Here is a 23,836-nt window from a genome sequence, read left to right as displayed (position 1 = left end):
CCATGGCTAGCTACTGCTCTTGTGCAACCTGCCTTCAATATTGCTCCGCGATCCTGCCCCCGACTTCATGCAAATCCAAGATTGTGATGAGGTACAACATCCTTACATTTTTATTATAGAGGGAGATATGACTCTTTACTTCAAGCTAAACTGCAGGAGGCTGGTTTCTTTTTACACCTTCCCCACCCAAGGGAACAGGTTTGACAGGTGTCTCTGTGCCTTTAAGGCTCCTCAGAGGGAGACACCATCAAATGACTGATCCCCTCTATCTCAGCAACATCGGGGTTCTGCCATCCCACCTCAAGAAGAAACTGAACAGGACGACAGTAGGGTCACTTTAGCAAAACCTGATGTTGTGTGTTTTTCTGTGACATTAAAGAACATGCTACCCAGCGCTCTGTTTTTCATATAGCCTGCCACATCCCAAGGACTCTGTGTAAGTAACAGGGGTAAGTTTGAAAAGAAATGGGAATATGCAACCAACAGTGCTAGTGAGCTCTTGTCATGCTCCATTTTAATGTTACATGGCAAAGGTGAATGATTTGCCAGTGGTATGGAGTCCTTCACTCAAGTATGAGGTCTGTTAATCGCATAGACAAGACGTGGTCTGCTTTCAGAGAGTGCAGCACAGCCTACAGCTAGCTGGCTGCACGTTCTGCTGTTGCAATTCAGGTAACATATCAAAGCCATGAACGGTCATTTTTCCTAAACAGGAGGATGGATGGTAAAGCTCATACCTGCTGCCTGTCTTCTGCAGGTTGCCCTTCTCGGTTATCCTGGAGAAGTGGTATAGGTGAGGCAGCACAGGTAGGGCAACCCTATTTCCAGTGGGTGGTTCTAGGTGATTGCCTAGGGCAGCACTTTTGCTACAGCAGCAGCAGGCTGGAAGACCCTTTCCCACTGGTAAAAAAGTAAAGGGACTCCTGACCGTTAGGTCCAGTCGTGGACGACTCTGGGGTTGCAGTGCTCATCTCGCTTTACTGGCTGAGGGAGCCGATGTACAGCTTCCGGGTCATGTGGCCAGCATGACTAAGCCGCTTCTGGCGAAATCAGAGCAGCACACGGAAATGCCATTTATCTTCCCGCCGGAGCGGTACCTATTTATCTACTTGCACTTTGATGTGCTTTCTGACTGCTAGGTTGGCAGAAGCAGACACACACACACACACACACCCCATTGCGGGGATTCGAACCGCTGACCTTCTGATCAACAAGCCCTAGGCTCTGGTTTAGACCACAGCGCCACCTGTGTCCCTTTCCCACTGGTACCTCTCTACATATGCTTTTACAGTCTGAGACCAGCAGAGGGCAACATCCGAATGGAGTAGCATCCAAGGAAATATCATCCAAGCAATATCTCAAAGAGCTGTAATGTTAAGTGAGGAATCCTTGGGACCCAAAGTCTGGTCTGATGCTGTTGTTTTTAAGCAGCGTTCAAGCAGTCCTTTGCTATATTTCTATCCCAGCTTTTAATGCAAATCTTCCCGAGATGAACAGCTCGAAAGCAAAGCAGTAATGAAAGTGGGCTTTCAGGACGAGGAGCAGCATATAGAAAGAGGAGATCAACATGTCCCAGGGGATATAATGGACACTATTCATAAGGTGCTACGCGGGCAGCCACAAATTGTACAGCGCACTCTATTGAAATGAGCTGGGGTTTTCCTGCTACACAATGTGGGAGCTCATTGATGGGGTGAGTGCCATTTGCCCACACGAGAGAAGTGCCAATTTCAGGTGTGGGGCATTGAAGACATGTTTCTGCAACTATTAAGGGGGGGCACATTATGCTTGTGGGAAGTATTGGCCCATCAGGGCTACCATTCATTCTCCAGCTTTCTTCAGCCTGGAGCCCTCCAGAATGTTTGGACTTTCTGGGTGGGGTTGATGGGGGCTGTATACCAAAACAGCTGGGGGGGCACCAGGTTGTGAATGCTTTTTCCCTGACACTGAGTGAAGGCGAATGGAAGATAACCACACTTGAAAAGGTGCTTGATTTCTGCTGATAAGAATCAAGTTCAATTTCAGAATTGAATAATTATACACTCCCTAAAAATGGCCTCTTTAAATCTTGGTTTATTGCCTCTAGTGCCCCCAAAAATAAAACAACTTTTCAGAAACATTTCTATGCAAGTTGCCTCTGGGCATGTTTGAAGCACCTTTGTAAAAATGGTGCTTCCTTGCCTGTCTTGAGTAAGGTGTGGAATCTGGTTTTTATGCTAAAGCCTACCTGCCCAAGCATGGGAGTGCCCTCCCCCCCAACTCTCTTATCTGAAAGAGCATTTTGTATACAGTCACTGCATGCTGGGGTTTTTTTTGGGGGGGGGGCACTAATCCTTTGTGATTACTAGTTGCACAGGTGCACACAGCGACAGCAAACACATGCACTGACAACTACCAACCTTTCTCTTCTGCCTTTGCAGCCTCTTAATTCAGACAGCTGACCAAAACTGATATAATTCTGGCTTGGACCCCCCCCCCCAATTTTCCACGGGTTGCAAAACCAGCCCCTAGAATTACTTTTATCCATCCCTAGGCTCAACTCGATGCTCTCCAGCTGTTGGATTACAACTCCCTGCAGAACCAATGACCAGAAATGATGGGAGTTGTAGTCCAGCAACATCTGGAAGGCACCACATTGGGAAAGACTACATTAGGGTAGCACTGAGCTGGCACTATAAGGGGGGAAACCTTTCCTCCTATAGCAGCAGCGAGGAACCTGTCATTCCCAAGGGCAACATATCCCTTCTGAGCAACCTTTCAGAGTCTGAGGACAGATTTTAGCTAGGCAAAAACACTCTGTGTGAGGAGGAGTGGGCGTAGGGAGAGGGGGGCTGGCATTGGGCCTCTAGTGGAGGAGCCCCGACCCTCCTGAGGGGTCCAAGCAGCCCTTGCTGAAGCAGACCCGAAAGACCCAGTTGCAGAAACATACCACCACCAAGTTTAAGAAATGGGCCATTAAAGCATCTTGCAAAAAGCAAATTGCCACTGGATTTTTATGGCTGGGTTTTTAACACACATAGAAAGGAAGTTAAAAATGTCTCTGATGAGGGTGCGTTGAAGGAGCTGGCATTTAGACCAAGTGCAAAACCAGCTGCAGAAATGGAGGCAGGGCGGAAGGTCATGCAGATTGGGAACTGAGTCTTGAGGGTCCAAGGCTGAGCTTGCCTTGCAGATCAGTGTTCTCATTCGTTCTCTTATTGATTTAGCTGTCATGGGCAAGAGCACCTTCTGCCATCTCCGCTTCTCCCTCCCTCTCTCTCCTCCCTGTTTAAAGGACATATTCTCAGCTTCAAGCTGAGCTGTCTGGTTTCCATGGAGACAGAGGTCTGAGGCCTACAGGTCCCTCCTCTCTCCCATTACGGCTTTCCACTCTTCCACATTCTCCCTCTCTGCCTCCCCCCTTTTCCACCTGTCACGATGCCAAGAAAAGCAATAACTGTATAGACGGAAGGTGCCAACAATGCAGCACCTTCCGTCTTGCCAGGGAGAGTCGTCGTTATTCTTTGTTTCAGCAAATCGTGCTGGTGCTTTTACCAGCGTGCTTAAGACAGGGGGTCCTGTCCTTCTGTTGGCCACAATGAACAGGTACCTGTGGGGAACAGGTGTGTGGACAATAAAACCATTGTCCAGCCCATCCCATCCAATTCTGGGTCCCCATGGTGTCTTAACGGCAATTTTTAAAAAATATGTGCAAAATCACCTAAAAGTGTGAAAAGTTAGGGATGGTTTCCAACTAACACGTCCTGTCAGAACAAGGATTTATGCTTGTACAGCAGGACCTATCCCCTGTGCCCCCCTAAATCTCTTCTATGGGTCTCCCCAACCCTCTGGATGAGATTGGGGAGGATAGGGAAAGGGGGAATGTTCCATTGCATAAGAGTAAATCCTTGACCTTTTTCTCCAAAAGACGGATTCCACAGACCCAAAGCACCCAAACAGGGCTAGTCTGTAGGGCAGCACCTGTTTCCCCCAAACAAATGCCAGGCCCTCGAGGTTTCCCTAAGCCAGTGGTTCCCAACAGGTGGTCCGGGGACCCCCAGGGGTCCGCGAGCTATGCCAGAGGGGTCCTCAAGATCCTATTAGAATAAAAAATATATTAAATATATTTCGTATGATAACAGATTTTTTGTTTTGGCCGCTTCCTGCATGAGCAGAGTCTAGCGCAAAACTAGAATTGGATAGAGGCAGTAGTTCTGCTGTATGCCGCAAGGACTACAAGAAACTTGGAGATAAGGCAATGAAAAAAGATCCTTCCATTTGCAACCACATATCAGTGTGAGCAAGCATTTTCTTCCATGTGTTTCATGAAAAACAAATATAGGAATCGGCTCAACATGTGGTCGGATTTCAGAGTGAAAGTTTCAAGTTTGGAACCTAATATTTCAGAAATAATGGACTCAAAGGACACATTTAACTCATCTCATTAAGAACTGAAAATTAAAACTAACTGTATACTGATGGAGTACTCTGTTGTAACTGTAAAAAACGTATAAATATAAAATATAAAAAGGCTCTTAATTTGGCTCTCACTTTTTAATTTTAGGATTAGGAATTAATGGGGGTCCTTGTCACAATAGCGGCTCGATGAGGGGTCCTCGAGAAAATTTTCTTGGGAACCCCTGCCCTAAGCTTAAGACATCCGTCACCTTCGCTGGCTCAGTTGTTTCTCTTCGGCCCTCTTTCAAGCATATCAGATGTGCACGGTAGCTAGGAGCCACCAGCCACTGATAGTCATGAAAGAAATGTCTCTGGCTATAGGAAAGCCAAGAGAAAGCAAGATTTTGCTTATCCGAAAAGAACGAATGCAACAGGTTATAGAAATGTGAAGCCAAACCGCAAGGCTACATATACATTATGTTTTTATATAGAAAGAAGTAGTCCTCTCCGTTTGATGTTTTTGTTTGTTTGTTTACAACAGGGCTGCTAGGGCTAATGTATGAAATGGGTGGTATCCAAATTCTCAGGCTTTTGTCTTGCTTGGCAGAGAGTGTGTGAGGGGAGACTGTTAAGCCCAAGGAATCTTGAGAAGGAATTTGAGAGAGATAACATGAAGAGATTACCTGTGGAGAAGGAAGTTTCAGATGCAGGGGAGGAGAACAAAGATGCACATTGTTTTAAGAGCATGAGATATGTAGGGAAGGTTTTTAAAAATGTTTTATTGTGTTTTTATATATGTTGGAAGCTTCCCAGAGTGGCTGGGGGCAACCCAGTAAGATGTGTGGGGTATAAATAGTAAAATTATCATTATGGAAGGGGACGTCCCTATTTTCATCGGAGAAATGTTGGAGGGTATGGGTGGAACATAACCATGGTGGTTATCAGGTCTCATAGGAATCTAGGAAGCCATCACGTACCATACCAACTCAGACCAGTGGTCTAGCTGGCTTGATATTGTCTGCACTGACTGGCAGAAGCTCTCTGGGGTTTCTGTTGGGCTGTCTCCAGCCCTGCCTGAAGAGAGCAGAGGTTAAACCTGGGACCTTCTGCATGCCAAGCAGATGTTCTGCCCTTGAGCTATGGCCTCTCCTGTTGTCTTTCTTCTAAAACGTCCCACATTTTACCTTTCTTCACCCCCTTAATAATTCTGGATGCCCTCTGCTGAACCGGCTTCAGCTCTGTGATGCCATTTTAGTAGTGAGGGATCTTTGTTATTGACAACCTGATCCTTAACCCCCCGCCCCCGCCTCTCTCTGCTTAATGTGTGGATGTGCTGAAGCAAAAATGACACATGGGCCTAGCCAGAATTTTTTATTTTTTTAGTAAATCAAAGAAGCTGTTGAGCATTTCTTCGGAAATCACAGGTACAAATACCCCGTATACAGGACACTGTGGTGGGGAAGGCTTCTGCTGGAGGGTGGGGCAGAACCTCAGATAAATGAGTACCGTACTTTCAATACTTTTCAATAATATTTGTGGATCTAGGGAAGGCAGCTGCACCCCCCTGGCTATGCCCATGAAAGTTAAACTGTTCCAGAAGCTCTTCAAATGCCATCTTGGCAGTCAAAATAACCCCACAATTAGTTGGTATTTGTTTGTAACCATGAGCTCATATATGTTTATATTCACTTGTTTTGAAAAAAGGCTAATTGGCTTTGCTTTGATCCTATCCTTATCTGTGGGCTTGGAGTGCTGAGCTTTGAGCCCAGAAAGTGAAACTATCTGTAACACTTGGGTATTTGCCATCTAAGGCCTCATCTGGTCAGGTGGAGTGATGGGAAGTCCTGGCCAAAGTGTTGTTTGCTGCTTTGTGTTTATAAAATTATAGAGTTGGAAGGGGAGACGAGGGTCATCTAGTCTGACCACCTGCAATGCAAGAATCTTTCACTCAACATGGGGCTCGAACACACGAGCCTGGGATTCATGCCCTACTTCTTTCGGCCCTACTTTGGGCCCAATCTTATTCAACATCTTTATCAATGACTTGGATGATGGGCTTGAGGGCATCCTGAGCAAGTTTGCAGATGACACCAAATTGGGAGGGGTGGCTAATACCCCAGAGGACAGGATCACACTTCAAAATGACCTTAACAGATTAGACAACTGGGCCAAAGCAAACGATGAATTTTAACAAGGAGAAATGTAAAGTACTACACTTGGGCAAAAAAAATATATGAAAGGCATGAATACAGGATGGGTGACACCTGGCTTGAGAGCAGTACATGTGAAAAGGATCTAGGAGTCTTGGTAGACCACAAACTTGACATGAGTCAACAGTGTGATGCAGCAGCTAAAAAAGCCAATGCAATTCTAGGCTGCATCAATAGGAGTATAGCATCTAGATCTAGGGAAGTAATAGTACCATTGTATTCTGCTCTGGTCAGACCTCACCTGGAGTACTGTGTCCAGCTCTGGGCACCACAGTTCAGGAAGGATACTGACAAGCTGGAACGTGTCCAGAAGAGGGCAACCAAAATGGTCAAAGGCCTGGAAACAATGCCTTATGAGGAACGGCTTAGGGAGCTGGGTATGGTTAGCCTGGAGAAGAGAAGGTTAAGGGGTGATATGATAGCCATGTTCAAATATATAAAAGGATGTCATATAGAGAAGGGAGAAAGGTTGTTTTCTGCTGCTCCAGAGAAGCGGACACGGAGCAATGGATTCAAACTACAAGAAAGAAGATTCCACCTGATCATTAGGAAGAACTTCCTGACAGTAAGAGCTGTTCGGCAGTGGAATTTGCTACCAAGGAGTGTGGTGGAGTCTCCTTCTTTGGAGGTCTTTAAGCAGAGGCTTGACAGGCATATGTCAAGAATGCTTTGATGGTGTTTCCTGCTTGGCAGGGGGTTGGACTGGATGGCCCTTGTGGTCTCTTCCAACTCTACGATTCTATGATTCTATGTATATCTGCACCCAGCCACTTCCATGAACCTCCCTTTGGACCTGTGGTTCAGAACAGTTGATGGGAAGTTGAACAACCAACCTGAGTTTGCACTTCTCCAAAGTTTGTCATTCAGCTTTAAAGTTTAAACACATCAAAATATGCACTTTGAGAGAGAAAAATATTAATAATAATAGTAATAATTTATTATTTATACCCCACCCATCTGGCTGGGTTTTCCCAGCCACTCTGGGCAGCTCGCAAAAGAATATTAAAAACACGATAAATTTACAAATACATACTCAATCACACATTTAAATACAGAGTTGCATTTAAATTCAGGCTGTTTTTTTAAACAACAAGAAGCATACAGCGAAGCCATTGGTTCGGGTCCACCTCCACAGCAGGAGAAAACAAGCTTGCTCTATCTTCCATGTGACAGCCCTTTAAATATTTCATCTTTGAAAATCTTCTTTTCCAGGCTAAACATACCCAACTCCCACAACCTCATAACCCTTGATTCCTTCCAAACCCTTGATCATCTTGGTCGCCCTCTGCACACGTCCAAGCTTGTCGATATCCATCTTAAATTGTGGCATCCAGAACTGGACATGGTTGGATGGCCACCTGCCTTGTATGGTTTAGTTGAGATTCCTGCATTGCAGGGGTTTGGACCAGAAGACCCTCGAGACCCCTTCCAACTCTACAATGCTAGGATTCTGTGAAGAGGAAGTCTAGTCAGACGGTGAAAAGAAGCAAAAAGCCAGTGCAGCAATTTAAAAGAGGAATGTATTCTATGGCCTGAATGCAGAGAAATGCTATTTTCAAACACAAGTCATTGTGGGCAAAACTGTAAGATGGACTAATGGTCTGATTCAGCATAAGGAACCTTCTGAGGCGCCTGCATTTGTTTTGTTTTTACTTCAGAGTCGTTTATTTATTTTATATTATCTCCTCTCATTTATGAATCACTTCCCATGAAACACCCTGAAGCAATTTAACAGCGATATCGTCAACAAGAAAAAACATGTAGAAAACAATTTCAGATCCAATACATGAATGGACAGGGATTTTTAAAAAGATCTTTAGCAGGTGATGGATGCTTTAGCTGAGATCCCTGCATGGCAGGGGGTTGGTCTAGATGACCCTCGGGGTCCCTTCCAACTCTACAATTCTATGATTCTATGATTCCAAAGGGTAGATGCCACCACACTAAAAGCCTACTGCCTACATTATACATGCTGGTGAGATGACATTGGCAGGAAGCCTTCTGCAGAGCACAGTGGTTGGTTGGGTACATATGAATGGGCGATGCAATATTTTAGGTGCGAAGACCTTTCGTGGTTGCCTCTTGGAGCTACCCTTCTGCATGCGAGCCATGAAATCACAACCAACTCTGTGGACCTCCCTTATGACATCACTGGAGAGTTCTTTTCTTGGGCATGGTTCTTCTCCAGCGGCTTCCTATCCCCACTCAGAAGGCTGGGCATAATGCCTACGGTACATTTCCTGCTCCTCTGGCTAGCTCTTCCTGCACAGGCAACAGCTTGCCTCCTCTGCTTCTCCACCCAACGAAAACGTCTCCGTGTGTGCCAACACTTCTTTGGCCACCGGGTTTCCCAGCATGGGAACTGCCAACCGATTATGGAAAGGGCCTTTGCACGTTTTGCCAAAACCCAGGTAGGTGAGTGGTTTCCAATTGAGCACTGAACCAAAACGGAGGCGGTCGCACATACCACCTGCCCCGATGTGTAATGTTCAGTGTGCATGCTTATGGGTGCTTATAGGATTCCCTGATCTCAGTTGTTTCACTTGAAGTTCCAGGGGTTCAGCTATTTTCGCTGAAGGTCTGCAACCAGAAGTATGTTAAGCTGATCTTAACAGACAGGGCCATAGCTTGTCAGTTATCCCAGTACTGCCAGTCAGTGTCAGCGATACTGAGCTAAATGGAACGATGGTCTGGCTCGATATAAGGTAGCTGCCTAAGTTCCTTGGATAGCTATCTGAAAGCATAGGCTTGGCCAACTTGGCCAAGCAACTGGGCTATTGTAGATGATGCCAGGCAAAGGAATCTAGGGAGGAAATGCCACAACTGAGATGCTACCACAGAGAAGGCCCTTTCTCTGGTGCCTACCAGCTTCACCTCCAAAGGTGGGCTGACCTGGAGAAAAGCTTTCAGGTGAAGATCTGAATAGATTGGCAGGTTCATAAGGGAACAGGTAGCCCTGTTAGTATTTTTCTGCTTAGTTCTCGCTTGTGTTCGGCTCCCTGACCTAGCAGATGCCATTCACCACCACCCCACTACGCTCTTGAGCTCTGCCCCTTTCCAGAATCATAGAATTTGTAGAGTAGGAAGGGTCCACAAGGGTCATCTAGTCCAACCCCTTGCAATGCAGACATATGTTGCCCAACGTAGGTCTCGAACCCATGACCCTGAGATTAAGAGTCTCATCCTCTACCAATGGAGCTACAGTGGGAAAGGGACCAGGCCCGTCAACAGCTTCCTATCGTCTTCTTTCCAAGATGCGTCCGAAATTGAGAAGCTGAAGGACATATTTGGCAGAATGATCTTTTTCCTGGAGGAGAAAAGCATGGCGAAGGGTGCGTATAGGCTCCTCCATCTTCTGCACAGAACTCTGCATATTTAATTGGATTTATCATCCACACTATCCCAAGGTCAGGGACGCGGGTGGCGCTGTGGGTTAAATCACAGAGCCTAGGGCTTGCCGATCAGAAGGTCACCAGTTCGAGTCCCTGTGACAGGGTGAGCTCCCGTTGCTCGGTCCCAGCTCCTGCCAACCTAGCAGTTCGAAAGCACGTCAAAGTGCAAGTAGATAAATAGGTACCGCCCTGGTGGTAAGGTAAACGGCGTTACCGTGTGCTGCTCTGGTTCGCCAGAAACGTCTTTGTCATGCTGGCCACATGACCTGGAAGCTGTACGCCAGCTCCCTTGGCCAATAACACGAGATGAGCGCCGCAACCCCAGAGTCGGTCACGACTGGACCTAATGGTCAGGGGTCCCTTTACCTTTACCTTTACCCCAAGGTCTCACGGTTGCTAGCGGGAATGTTCTATTTTTTTAAAGAAATATAGGGACAGAACAGGAGCTCACCCTGTCTCAGGGATTCGAACCGCCGACCTTCTGATTGGCAAGCCCAAGAAGCTCAGTGGTTTAGACCACAGTGCCACCCGCGTCCAGGGGTCCTTTACCTTTTTTTTTCCTTTAGAAGAGTAGCCATGCAACGGCACCCACAGCACATAGAACATAGAATTCAACCGTGCCCTACATCCGCACCATAGCTCCCCCCAAACAATAATCCTGGGAACTGTAGTTCATCCTCTCACAGCACTACCATTCTCAGCATCCATAGCAAACTATTGTTACCAGGATTGGGGTAGAGGCTATCGGGAGGCAGAAGCCTCCTTGAATTAGAGCCTATTTTCTCTTTGTGTGACCAGTGAATTAGTTTTAGTGCAGGACTGGATAACCTGTGGGCCTTTGTTGGACCACAGGTCCCATCACTCCTGACCCGTTGGCCACACTGTCTAGGCCTGATGGGATTTATAGTCCCACAGCATCCCCATCTCTGCACAGAATCCAGCATTTTCCCATCTGATGGCTCTTGGACTACCACTCCCATCAGCCCCAGCCCAACCGAGCAATACCAAAAAGCAGAACAAAGCAGACCCCATAACAGCCACAGGAAGGTTTGTTGTGGTGCACTAGTAACAAAACAACCCCATCTTAGTCTATCAAAAGCCAGCTGGGGGTGGGGAGGGGAGATAAGCCCTTCCTTAGCGCCCAAAATATGTCAACAGTGGCAATGCTGCAACCCTAACAAAAGAAAAGAAAATCCATTTTTTAAAAAACCCCACCTGCCCCATGTATGGATAACAAAAAATTATTCTGAATATTTAAGATAGGAAAGGTGATTAGACATTGAAATCATAAAATTATATAATTGTAAAGCTGGGAGGGACCCTAAAGGTTGTGGAGTCCAACCCCCTGCAATGCAGGAATCTCAGCTAAAGCATCCTTGACAGATGGCCATCCAACCTCTGCTTAAAAGCCTTCAAGGAAGGAGAGTCCACAACCTCCTGAGGGAGTCCGTTCCACCACTGAACAGCTCCTACCATCAGAAAGATTTTCCTGATGTTTAGTCGGAATCTCCTTTCTTGTAACTTGAAGCCATTGCTTGGAGACCTACCGTCCCTTCCAGAGCAGGAGGAAATAAGCTTGTTCCCTCTTCCATGGGACAGCCCTTGAGATGTTAGATGGTGGCTATCATATCTCCTCTCAGTCTCCTCTTTTCCAGGCTGGACATTCAGGGAAGGAAATATGTGATGGGGCTTAGGATAGATGCTTCCATGTACAGTAAGATTGGCCAGTTTATTGGCTCTAAGGGACTGAGAGAGTAGAATGGATCCTGCATTGGCCAAAGAGTGCTGCCCAACCTTCTCCAGTCCGGAGTTCTCCATAGGTTTTGGATTACGGCTCCCATTACACGTGCCGCCTGGGGCTGATGGGAGTTGTAGTTGTTCTGAACCGCAGGCCCAAAGTGCAAACTCAGGTTATCTGCTAAACGTCAGATAAACTGTTCTGAATCGCAGACCCAAAGTTGGGTTTGTGGGGGTGGTTGGGTACAGGGATGTCAGAAACATCAGAGCAATCAGTTCTAGTGCTTTATTAAAGAAGGTGCAGACTTACAGCAAATCAGCCTGCCAGGCATCCTGGCCTTTACAGACTGCGAAATGGACACTGCAGCAAGGCACCATAGGTCACTTGGGCCGGATGTTCCCATAAGGGCATAGGTGGCAAACAACCCGAATCTTACAGATAGTTCCCTTTCTGGGCTCAGAGCCTAGCATCCCAAGCCCACAGATAAGGATAGCATCAAAGCAAGCCAATTAGCCTATATCAAAGCAAGTGAATAGAGACATGTACAGTATGAGCTCACGATTACAACAACTACCCATTAATTGTGGGGTTATTTTGAGTGCCAAGATGGCCTTTTGCATCCAAAGGAATAACTTGACACCCTTCTCCATCTGCCCTCATAGTGCCTTATCCCCTGGCAGTTAAAGAAGCTGAGAAGCAGGTTGAAAAAGAGATGGCACAGCTGAAAGCAGGTAATGTAGAGATATAATGACGCAGGGCAAAGGTGCTGTCTTAAAGCTGTCTGTTCCCTCTTTTGAGTCCGCAAACATTGTTCCCTCCACCACACAGTCTCCTTTTCTATCTCCAACTTGAACACAGGTTTTGTCTGGCTGAGTGCATTATCATGTGGGTGGGAAAATGCAAGTGGATCTCCTCTTGTAAGTCCCACAATATTTTGCTGGTGTCTCAGCCTTTATTGTGGCTATTGGATGCAATAGCTAAATAAGCCTCGTAAACAAGCCCATAGAAGTTACTAGCCTGTGGAAATATTTACGAGAGGCTGGCCAGACAGCTCCACCAGCCTGTTGCGTTTCCATGCTAGGCATGGAGAAAGGTGCTGGAGTTGCTTTGCTATTACTTGGACAATCTTAAAAAGGGGATTCGATAAATTCATGGAGATTAAAGGCTATCAATGGCTCCCTCCACTGTTGGAGACAGTATATCAATACCAGTTGCTGGAAATCACAAGTGCAGATAGCGCTGTTGCACTCAGATCCTGCTTGCGAGCTTCCCATAGGCATCTGGTTGGGCAGAACAGGATGCTGGACTAGATGGGCCATTGGCCTGACCCAACAGTTTCCTTCTGGCAACCCATTTGGTTTTATACTGGACAAGAGGAAAAACAGAACGCTCCATTGCTTCTCCTCCTACGTCACCTTCTCACTCACTTGCATGGAATTCCTTCTTGCTTACCACTACCAGGCTAGTGCTTAATTACAAGGCTGAATAGAACCAGATGTTTCTGAGACCAATGGAATAACAATTGCTCTGGGGCAAACAACAGGAGAGGTTTTCATGTCCAGCTCATGGGCTTCACAGACGTATCTGGTTGATTCATAGCTGCCAAGTCTCCCATTTTCCCCGGGAAACCCCTGTTTTTAAAGCCGTTTCCCGCTGTCATTCTGAATGGTGAAATATCCCATAATTCCCCCTGATTTCTTCCGGTACCGCTCTGCCCATGTCTGGGCACCGGAAATCGGGCAGCGCTGGCACCAGAAGTTGCTTCTACGCATGTCTGGACATGCGTAGAAGCGACTTCTGGTGCTGGCGCTGCTGATCCCGTATTTTTCTAACCGGGACTTGGCAGCTATGGGTTGATTGCTGGGGTAGAAGTGGGGATGTGATTTGGGCTGATCCTGCCCTGCAGCAGAGTTGAAGCAAGCCAGAAGCAGTTTAGCCAGATAGATAAAAGCAGAAAGTGGTGCCTGAGTGATATACAAGACTTTTAAATGGGTTGACCCTTGAGGGGAGGGCATTCGGACTCGTCTTCATGTGGTAAATGTTTGAATAGAATCAAAGGCTAGATGGACCTTTGTTCTGACCCAGCAGGGTTGATAGGTTCTTCTATAAGAAGGCTGGCTTACCCACGGCCCTCCAGAAGTTGTTGGTCTCCAACTCCAAACAGCCCCAGTCAGCATGGAGGATGGGAATTTGTAGCCCAGCTATGTTTGGATGGCTACAGATTCTCCACCCCTACATTCATCCAATACAAAAGCTCAAGGCGGCTTGCAAAATTGCAATTAAAAAGAAAGAAAAGAGATGGGTAATAGAGAGCTGGTGTGGTGTGTTGAACTAGGACCTGGGAGATCAAATCTCCTACTCAGTCATGAAGTCCACGGGGCAACCATAGACCAGTCACTGTCTCAGGTTCAACTTACCTTACAGGTTGTTGTGAGAATAAAATGGGGGTGGGGAGAGAAGCATGTACGACACCTCATTTGAACTCCTTGGATGACAGGTGGGATTGTTATTAAATAATAATATTATTATTTTAAATGTAATATAAATGTAATAAACAAGCAAACAAATAATGTTATTTCCTCTCTTCCTGTACAGCTCCTGCCTGCATCCCACCATGTGGTGAGTGCCAAAACCTACTGCTTTCCTAGCCTATCCTAGCCTATCCTCATTGCTCCTCCATTCCAGATTCCCTCCCTGGCTTCTGCTTCTATTCCCATTGCACTCTTTCATCTTCCTCCCAGGGTTCCAGAAAGAGGCTCGCCAATACCGATGCTCATCTTGCACCATGGTGGACTGCTCGCTGCCCATCGATTGCCCAAGTACATCCCTCTTGGTTCTTCCTTGATTTGGGGGGTATTTGCTGGCCCAGGTGGTGGGAAGATTCTGTGCCAACCGTACCAAGAAGGATCTTGCACTGAGAGCCATGGAAACCACAGAGATGTGGGAGGGGAGAATCATAGAATCGTAGAATTGTAGAGTTGGAAGGATAAGGAAAGGCCATAGCTTTGTGGTAAGACACATGCATTGCATACCAAAAAATTTTGGTTTCAATCCCTGGCATTTACAGATACGGGTTGGGGGGGGACTCCTGTCTGAAACCCCTAAAGTACTACTGACTAAAGCTTTGATGCAGTATCAGGGGTGGGGGGCTTCCTATGTTCCACATTTCCCTGGTGAATGATGCGCATCAAATTGCACTCACAGCTTAATAGGAGATTTAGGTCCTATGCATTTCAGGGGTGTTGGACTAGACCGCAGGGGTGCCCAACTCCCAAGAGACTGCGATCTACTCACAGAGTGATCTACTCCCCTTTTGGGGTTCAGGTCAAAGTTGCTTTTGTTAGGAAGGAGGAAGGCCCATTTTTGGGGGGTTCGGGTCAAAGTTGTTGAGTTTTTTCAGGGAGGAGGTAAAATGTTGAGCTTTTTTTTAGGGGAGCCACAGTTGTTCAGCATCTTTGAGGGGAGCCAATGATCTACCAGTGATCTACCGCAGACGTCCAGTGATCTACCGGTAGATCACGATCTACCTGTTGGACATGCCTGGACTAGAGGACCCTTGGGGATCCCTTCCAACTCGGTGGTTCTATGATGACTCCATACCTGTGTGAAGTACATTTGAAGTATGTTCTTTCACTCAGAAGAATTCTGGACACTGTAGTTTGTGACTGCTGGGAACTGTAACTCCATGAGGAGCAAACTATCTATTATTGCTATATTAAACTGGTATACCGACCTTTGTCTGTAGATCTCAGGGCATGTTTTGAATGTGCTTTAAAGGGATAGCGCGTACAAGGCCACATGGTCTCTAAGCACCATCTAGGATGAGAAATGACTTCCCCAATCTGGCTTACTCTGCTAAAAATATATATATTAATTTGATTCTTTCTCCTCCCTGTTCCCCAATTCCTCACCTCCCAACCTCCCAGTTCAGGATGTGCATAAATCTGAAGGGGATGTAACACTTCTCAGCTGCGGAGTTAAGTTTGAGATTTCTGAAGAAGCAACCTTCCGATGGAAATTTGTCAAGGACGTAAGTGACTCCTGGGTGGTTGAAACGGAGGCTGCCTTCCTCGCTAAACCCCCGGCTTGTGAGGTAGCTCTATAGCAGAAGATTAAATGCTCCTCACGGTGTCCCTTGTTCAAAGGTGCTTTGAGCAAGGTTTTTGCTGCAAAACAACCACAAATCTTTGGCTCAGGTTTGGAGGGGACCCCAAATTTGGGGGTTCGCAGTCAACGAAGCCATTCTTAGGGCTTTCCTTGATTCCAAGTGTGTATCCACCAATTTGTGGTGTACTCCTGCAAATCTTCATTCAACGGCAATAACACAAAATCCAATGCAAGTCTAACGGTTTGGTGGGGCCCTCACTGCAAGGAGGACTATGTTCCTGAGGAGGGGTGAGAATGCTTTTGTGTATGTGTAAGTAGCCCAATAATATATATACTCACACAGCAGAATACCGGTAGCACTCAGTCTGCAAAGAGGATCATCCCCTGACAGCTGAAACTGACTGGTCTCAATATAGTCTTGAAAGTGACGCTGAAACTGACCAGTCTCCAGACAAGAAGTCTGGTATCATTTCATAGAACCAGTACCAGATTTACGTTCAGTATAAGCTAAACAAGCTATAGCTTAGGGCCCCACTCTCTTGGGGGCCCCCCAAAAAATTAAAGAAAAAATCCTGGATGTACATTTCCAAAATATAAGACAGAAAGCAAATAAAATAAAACCTACATACAGCAACAGTGTTTTGTGTTGTGTAGGCTCCTATTTGTTATGTGCAAATGGCTTTAGATACCTATTAGGTCCATAAATTACCATATGCCATATATTCAACACAAAAAACAGTGACAATTTGTTGTTGACAAAGGACAGCTGAAGCTGGACATATAAAGGGCCCCATTACCGTCAGTAGCTTAGGGCATGAGTAGGCAAACTTAGGTCCGGGGGCCAGATCCGGCCCAATCGCCTTCTAAATCCGGCCTGCAGACGGTCCAGGAATCAGCATGTTTTTACATGAGTAGAATGTGTCCTTTTATTTACAATGCATCTCTGGTTATTTGTGTTGCATAGGAATTCGTTCACCCACCCACCCCCCAAAAAAATAGTCCGGCCCCTCACAAGGTCTGAGGGACAGTGGACCAGCCCCCTGCTGAAAAAGTTTGCTGACCCCTGCCTTAGGGCCTCATCAAACCTAAACACGGCCCTGCATAGAACCACCATTTATTTCTAGAGGCACTGCATCTGTGATCCCTAGATGCAAGCAGCAACAATAAGCCATTGCTGTCAAGGTCGAGGGGCCCCTGTTTACTTGCAAAGACACCTGGCTTCCTGCTTGTTGGGAACAGGAACATTGGTGTTCTTTTGCTCTGACCTTGCAAGCCTGCGCAGATAGTCCTCGGATGTTCTGTAATCTGCGCAAGCGATCGCAAGCTCTCAAAATACAGTTTAGAGGCTACGGCAATGATGAGAAACCTTTTTTTCCCAGCTGGAGGGCCACATTCACTTCTGAGCAGGCTTCTGGAGGCCTGGTGGTGTCACTGGTCAGCGGGGACAGGGGAAAGTGGACAGAACGAGAAAGGCAAATTTTGTGTTTGTGCAGGAGGCTCGTTCCTACATATACCCTTCCCTTTCTTTAATCCAAGAAAGCAAAAGGCATTATCAGAGTTGAAGGACACATTCCAGCTGAGCAAAAAATGCTCAGGGAGGATGCAATGCAGGGAATAGCTGATGTGGCCTGGGGAGAGGGAGGGTGGAGAGGCCAGTTTTGGAAGCCAAACAGAGAATCTCAGAGGGTAGTATTTGACCCGCACAGCCCTAACCCTGGGCTTTGAGGTTCCCTGCTCCTGATCTAAGGGAAGGGGCAATGTTTGTGTGCCTGAAGGTGGAACTGCACACTTGAAAAGACACACACCCCAGGTTTTTCTCCTTGAGAAAATAATCTATACAGGTCCCCCTATATTCTATCACCCAGGGAGAAAGGCAGATTCGCTTAAGATGGAGTGGGGGGAGTGTTTGATTTTGAACAGAGAAATGGCTGCAAAGGAAAAGGTTCAGCCAGGGCCGGCCCTACGGCAAGGATGGGTGGCGCAGGGCGCCCACCAGACAGCCGTGCTGGGAAACGGGGTGGGGGGGTGGGCTGCCGGAGGGATCTTCGCACCAGGGCGCCAGATATGCTTAAGATGGCCCTGGGTTCAGCAGCCCCCACAGTAGACAATCTGCAGCCACCTACAACTAGTTTGCCTGGCAAAATAAATTCCTCAGGAGAGCTGAGTGTGGGTGCAGAATCGTGCAGCTACGCACTATGGGTTGCATTCGACTAACTTTTACTCAAAGTTGGACCCATTTGAATGAACGGGTCTCATTTGGTCGTGGCCATTACTTACAACGGGTCCTCTTGGAATAAAAGTTAGCTGAATGCAGTTCCTCCTGTGTGCAGTTCCTCCTTCATAAGAAGGTTCTCTACACCTGGGTGTAAAAAAGTGTTCAGAGGATCCGCCAGAATTCGCCTCCATCCAGGTAAGAATCTGAGGAAACACCTGATGGAGAAGAGTCGCAGCATGGCTGCTTTACGTCATTAAAAACAGTCATAATCATGACTGCATGAGAGGCACACCATATTCAGAGTCATTTTTCTCCTATCCTTTTATTGTTGTTACCATTGATTTATCATGAATCCTCTAAACTGCCGTCTGAAAGCAATTTACACTTAAGATAAATAAAAAGCAGTTACAAATATATTTAAAATGAGACCGAAATCCTAACAAGGGGAGACCCATTTAACCATCTGGGACAGGCTGTCAGAACAAAAATGCCCTTGATTGTTTCCAGAAAGTACTGATAGTGGATACCTGTCACATCTCAGCAGGGATGTTATTCCACAGCACAGGGGCAGCCACAGTGAAGGCCATGCTCTGAGTTACTGCTTAGGGCTGTATCTGAAGAAGTGTGCATGCACACGAAAGCTCATACCGAATGACAAACTTGGTTGGTCTCTAAGGTGCTACATGAAGGAATTTCTTTATTTTACTTAGGACTTGTAACACTACATTTCCCTTCTTCCCCCTCTTCTCTTTCCACTTCTCTACCTGCAGATCAGAACCAACAAAATTTTCCTCTTCCATGACCTGAACTTTGGATTCAATCCTTCCCTCCTTATCCGCCCCACCCTGGGATCCCACCATGGCACTTTCGCCTGCCAGATCGCCGATGAGGAAGGGATACTGGTCAGGAAGTTCTTTTACCTCAACGGTGAGGAGTTGGGGCTTGTGGCACAAATAGGCTCCTCAGAAAACTCCAGCTGTTTTTGGCTGGCAAGGCCTAGACTAGCTTGGGTCACATCAAAACCACACCATACATTTTAAGCCCGCTTATACCACTTTAACCAGCCATGGATTCCACCAAGGAATTTTGGGAACTGTAGCTTGCTCCTTGCCAAGCTACAATTCCCAGTACCACACCTCCCAAGTTCCCCCCAAATACGAGACATCCCATTTTCTCGTGTGAGATCTCGGCAGTCGTTTTGGGTGCCGTGCTCTCCACTCTTTGGGGGTGGGAGCAAGGTACAGGTCACATGACTCACCCAGAATTGCATCCCAGTTTAGGGCTTTTTTTTAATGGCCTTTTGGACTACTCTTCAGTTTCTACATCTACAGTTTCTTCTTGGGAAGCAATGGCTGTGAAAGTAGCACAAGAGTAGTTCAAGGTGCACCTTTTTGCCCTGGCTGTTGACACTTGGGAGCTATATATATTTGGGGGACCCACCTTATTTCTGCGACTACAAGTTGCTTAAAATTCTTTTAAATATTGTGCTTTAACTTGCCCTGGGACCTCAAGATGAAGGGCGAATTAACAAACAAACAAGCAATGCATGGCGTGGCTGTGACCTTTGCTTATACAGTGAGACCTCGGGTTAAGAACTTAATTCATTCTGGAGGTCCGTTCTTAACCTGAAACTGTTCTTAACCTGAGGTACTACTTTAGCTAATGGAGACTCCTGCTGCCGCCGCTGCACAAATTCTGTTCTCATCCTGAGGTAAAGTTCTTAACCCGAGGTACTACTTCCATGTTAGCGGAGTCTGTGACCCGAAGTGTTTGTAATGTGAGGTACCACTGTACCTGGATTGAGCCAGGAGACAAATGTGGAGGAGCCTGGTCACATGATGTTGCAGCAATAATACATACAAAGGTAAAGCTTTCCCCATCACTGTATACTTGGGATTTTTGATTATTTCCTGCACATTTGTAACCCGCCCTTCCTCCAAAGGTTTCAGGATGTGTGTATCATGGTTAGTCCTGCCCTGTCTTTTATCTGAAATGGATAAGGCTGAAAGGCAATGGGTCGTCCAAGGTCATCTGGCAAGAGTTTCATGCCTGAATGGGGTTTTTTTTTAGCCTGACTCTCCCCTTTCCTTTTTGTGTAGGTGGGTGATTTCAACCAGAATTGCTCATCAAAAAAACCTTTTACAGATATTTAGCTCTCCCCATTCTTGATCTAATGCCCTAAGCACTGCACCATGATGCTGCTAGGGGCAGAAAGCCAGACATACATACATATACAGTATATACATAATAAAATAAAATTGGTTGCATTTTTGCCTGTTGCTCAACTATCAAATAGACAGGAGTTTCTTCCCCTAAAAACCTGGCAACCACGGACTAAACAGCAACATGTTGAATTTGCCATGTTAAATTGGTACAAAAAGCCCTTAAGAGAACTGGCCTTTTGACAATTGCCACGTAAAGTTCATTCCACGCTTGCAAGAAACTGATCCTTCAGTATAATTTATATTAGGCAGGTGTTATTGCAGTCCTCTTTTCAGTTCCTGCTAAAAAACTTTTGTGTTTAAGCAAGTCTACCCAGATGGTGACAGCAGTCATGAAATTAAAAGACGCCTGCTTCTTGGGAGAAAAACAATGACAAACCTAGACAACATCTTAAAAAGCAGAGACATCACCTTGCCGACAAAGGTCCGTATAGTTAAAGCTATGGTTTTCCCAGTAGTGGTGTATGAAAGTGAGAGCTGGACCATAAAGAAGGCTGATAGCCGAAGAATGGATGCTTTTGAATTATGGTGCTGGAGGAGACTCTTGAGAGTCCCATGGACTGCAAGAAGATCAAACCTATCCATTCTGAAGGAAATCAGCCCTGAGTGCTCACTGAAAGGACAGATCCTGAAGCTGAGGCTCCAATACTTTGGCCACCTCATGAGAAGAGAAGACTCCCTGGAAAAGACCCTGATGTTGGGAAAGATGGAGGGCACTAGGAGAAGAGGGGACGACAGAGGACGAGATGGTTGGACAGTGTTCTTGAAGCTACAAACATGAGTCTGACCAAACTGCGGGAGGCAGTGGAAGACAGGAGTGCCTGGCGTGCTCTGGTCTATGGCGTCACGAAGAGTCGGACACGACTAAATGACCAAACAACAACAACCCAGACATATAAATCTGGCACGTGTGTGTTTTATACTGTTTGTTTGTTTGTTTGTTTGTTGTTTGTTTTTAACTCCTGCTTTTCTTTTCATAGAATCATAGAATTCTAGGAAAGGGACCCTAAGGGTCATCTAGTCCAACCCCCTGCAATACAGGAGTCTCAGTACACGAATCGCAATACAGGAATTTTCAATGACAGAACCATTGAGCCATTTAAGGCCAACGTTTTCCCTAACACATTATTTTATTGGTAACTGAATGTGTATTTCCTGGTTTGCGTAAAGAGGTTTTAACGACTAAGCGGTAAACCCAGCACATTGTTAACCCGTGGAACTCCCTGCCACAGGAGTCAGGGATGGCCACCGACTCGGATGGCTTTAAAAGAGGGTTGGACAAAATTGTGGAGGGAGAAGCCCATCAATGGTTACCAGCCGCCATGTCAACGTTCTGCCTTCATGGACTGAGGCAATAATGCTTCTGAAATGCTACCGGTAGCTGCTGTGAATCACAAGTAGGGTGAGAACTGTTGCGCTTAGGTTCTACTTTGGGGGCTTCCTATAGGCACCTGGTTGTCCATTGTAAGGGCAGGATGCTGGCCCAGATGGGCCACTCACCTGATCAGCAAAGTCCCCCCTATGTTCTCAAATTAAATAAGATATAGCAAGGTTGGTCTTTCAGTGATGGTTTGGCTAAGTGGCTTGGGCTTTTCCCTCTCCTGCAGTGACGGAGAAGAGACTTCATCTAGAGAAAGAGTTGCAGGAGATGTTCAAAGCCGTCTTGAACCCCCCGCCAATGGTAGGGGGTGCAGGTGAAACATGGGGAGAGGAGGTGCAGAGCAACCTAACCGACTCAGAGATGCCGTCCTTGGAAGAGATTCTCTCTGGGCCAGACTTCCTCCACAAGAAGGTTGTTGTCTTCCTCATCGTGGGGATAGCCATGATCTCAGCGCTCGCCACTATGATAACAATGTGAGTTTCGTTACAGTTCTTCCTGCACCGAGGGCTGGGATTCCAAAATAAAGCGACTTGCTTTATTTTACCCCATTCTGTTCACCTCATTTTGCAAATAAAAACGAAAAGCACCGCGGCACCGGTTTCCTTGCCTGGAACAACCTCAGCTCAGGGCTAGATTTGTTTTGCACATAGAGTTGTCCAAGCTTCAGTCTTTTGGGGAGCCAGTTCTATAAAAGTAGAAAATACTGAAAACAAGATGGACAATGAATGTAAGAAGATTGCTGGCAGGGCCAGCTCAGTGGCCAATCTCACAGTGGCTTGTCAATTGATTAAAGCTAGTATCTGTCTAATAATCTGCCTTTTAAACCAACTAACTGATTAAATCTAAGGCTGTCACTAAATAAATCCAGGGTTGCAAAACTACACCCAGTTACCAGGGAGTTAGCCCCACAGAGTAAACCTGCATAGGAATGCCATAGATCAATGAACTGATTAAATCTGCTCAAATATGCATATGTGAAACACCCATTTTAAAGGGGGAGAAAAGATCATTCATGATATTTTCCAGATAAGATTGGCATACCCAAAGAAGATGTATTTACCTCCCTCCTCACACACAAGTGGGAAAATGGTGCTCACCATCTCAAGTGTGTTGTAAATAAGTTATATTAAACAGTGATTTTTTATCCCTGGGGGTAGGCACGTACCCCTAAAACGTTTTGCTTAAGTTTGGCCTCATTGAGGGGCAGTATTTCAATATGAGTAGAAAAATGAGAGTACCCCTAAACATTTTTAGGGGGGGGGAAGCACTGGTATTAAAAATTATGATGGAAAAATAAACAAATAAATTCTTAAGACCACATATTTAGTGCCAGGGGTGTGTGTGTGTGTGTGTGTGTGTGTGTGTGTGTGTGTGATATGTTGTTGTTGTTTAGTCGTTTAGTTGGGTCTGACTCTTCGTGACCCCATGGACCAGAGCACACCAGGCACTTCTGTCTTCCACTGCCTTCTGCAGTTTGTTTATATATATATATATATATATATATATATATATATATATATATATATATATGAGAGATAGTTCCAGCTGGCTAATAAACAAAACAGCTGCTTTTATTGCATATTACTGCAATAAACAACTCAATAGTAGCCAATTTGTTCAGCATCAGCTACACTTCCTTTGTCATTCAATAAAAAGAATTTTGCTCCCCTGATTTTCAGGTCAGTGGAATCAAAGATCTGAAGCAAATAAATAAATAAATGTTTTTCAGACGGATCCATCCATTCATAGTTTTAACCTATTTGAAACCTTACATGCTTAAAACTAAGAATGGGCTTAGGGATGAACACAGGTAGAGACTCAACCATTCCACCAACCCTGGTCACATTATATTTGAAACCTTGCATTTTAGAGCAATTTTTTTCACCCAACAGATTTTTATTTTAAAAAAGCCTTTTGTACAGCTTTCCACCAGAACCAGCACTCTTATTGCTGATCCTCCCCCATCAAAGTCAACAATGCCATCATTTTATTCCTAAATTTTGGCATTTGAAAGCCTCAGGTTACTTTTCTCATCTCTCAAAAAGAGCTGGGTTTTAAAAAATAGTTTGATCTATTAAAACCTGGAAGTTTAACTACCCCAATTCCCATTGTTAGAGGGAAAAGTTGTCCTTTCAAAATATTTTCCCCATCTTCAATAGCTCCCCCCCCCAAAAAAATTGTGCTCTGTTATGAT

General features: G+C 45.8%; 1 protein-coding gene across 1 annotated transcript; it reads left to right on the top strand.

Annotated features, from left to right (window-relative positions):
* The first annotated feature begins 9,708 nt into the window (after positions 1-9,708).
* On the top strand, positions 9,709-22,183 carry SPACA6 (sperm acrosome associated 6). Its single transcript, XM_060275267.1, has 6 exons — positions 9,709-9,919; positions 12,398-12,448; positions 14,459-14,536; positions 15,644-15,747; positions 18,810-18,966; positions 21,869-22,183. Exons 1-6 carry the CDS (start codon positions 9,709-9,711, stop codon positions 22,117-22,119), a joined length of 852 nt encoding a protein of 283 aa, XP_060131250.1. The 3' UTR covers positions 22,120-22,183.
* The last annotated feature ends 1,653 nt before the right edge of the window (positions 22,184-23,836 follow it).

The sequence above is a fragment of the Zootoca vivipara genome, chromosome 6 (genome assembly GCF_963506605.1).
Source record: "Zootoca vivipara chromosome 6, rZooViv1.1, whole genome shotgun sequence".
NCBI classification, from domain to species: Eukaryota; Metazoa; Chordata; class Lepidosauria; order Squamata; family Lacertidae; genus Zootoca; species Zootoca vivipara.
The sequence above is the reverse complement of the archived record's forward strand: the minus strand, read 5'-3'. Positions and strand labels throughout refer to the sequence as shown.

Coding starts and splice junctions, on each gene's coding strand:
- SPACA6 (XM_060275267.1), top strand. CDS start 9,709: ATGCAGACATATGTTGCCCAACGTAGGTCTCGAACCCATGACCCTGAG. Junction 15,748..18,809: donor GATGGAAATTTGTCAAGGAC/GTAAGTGACTCC, acceptor CTCTACCTGCAG/ATCAGAACCAACAAAATTTT. Junction 18,967..21,868: donor GAAGTTCTTTTACCTCAACG/GTGAGGAGTTGG, acceptor CCTCTCCTGCAG/TGACGGAGAAGAGACTTCAT.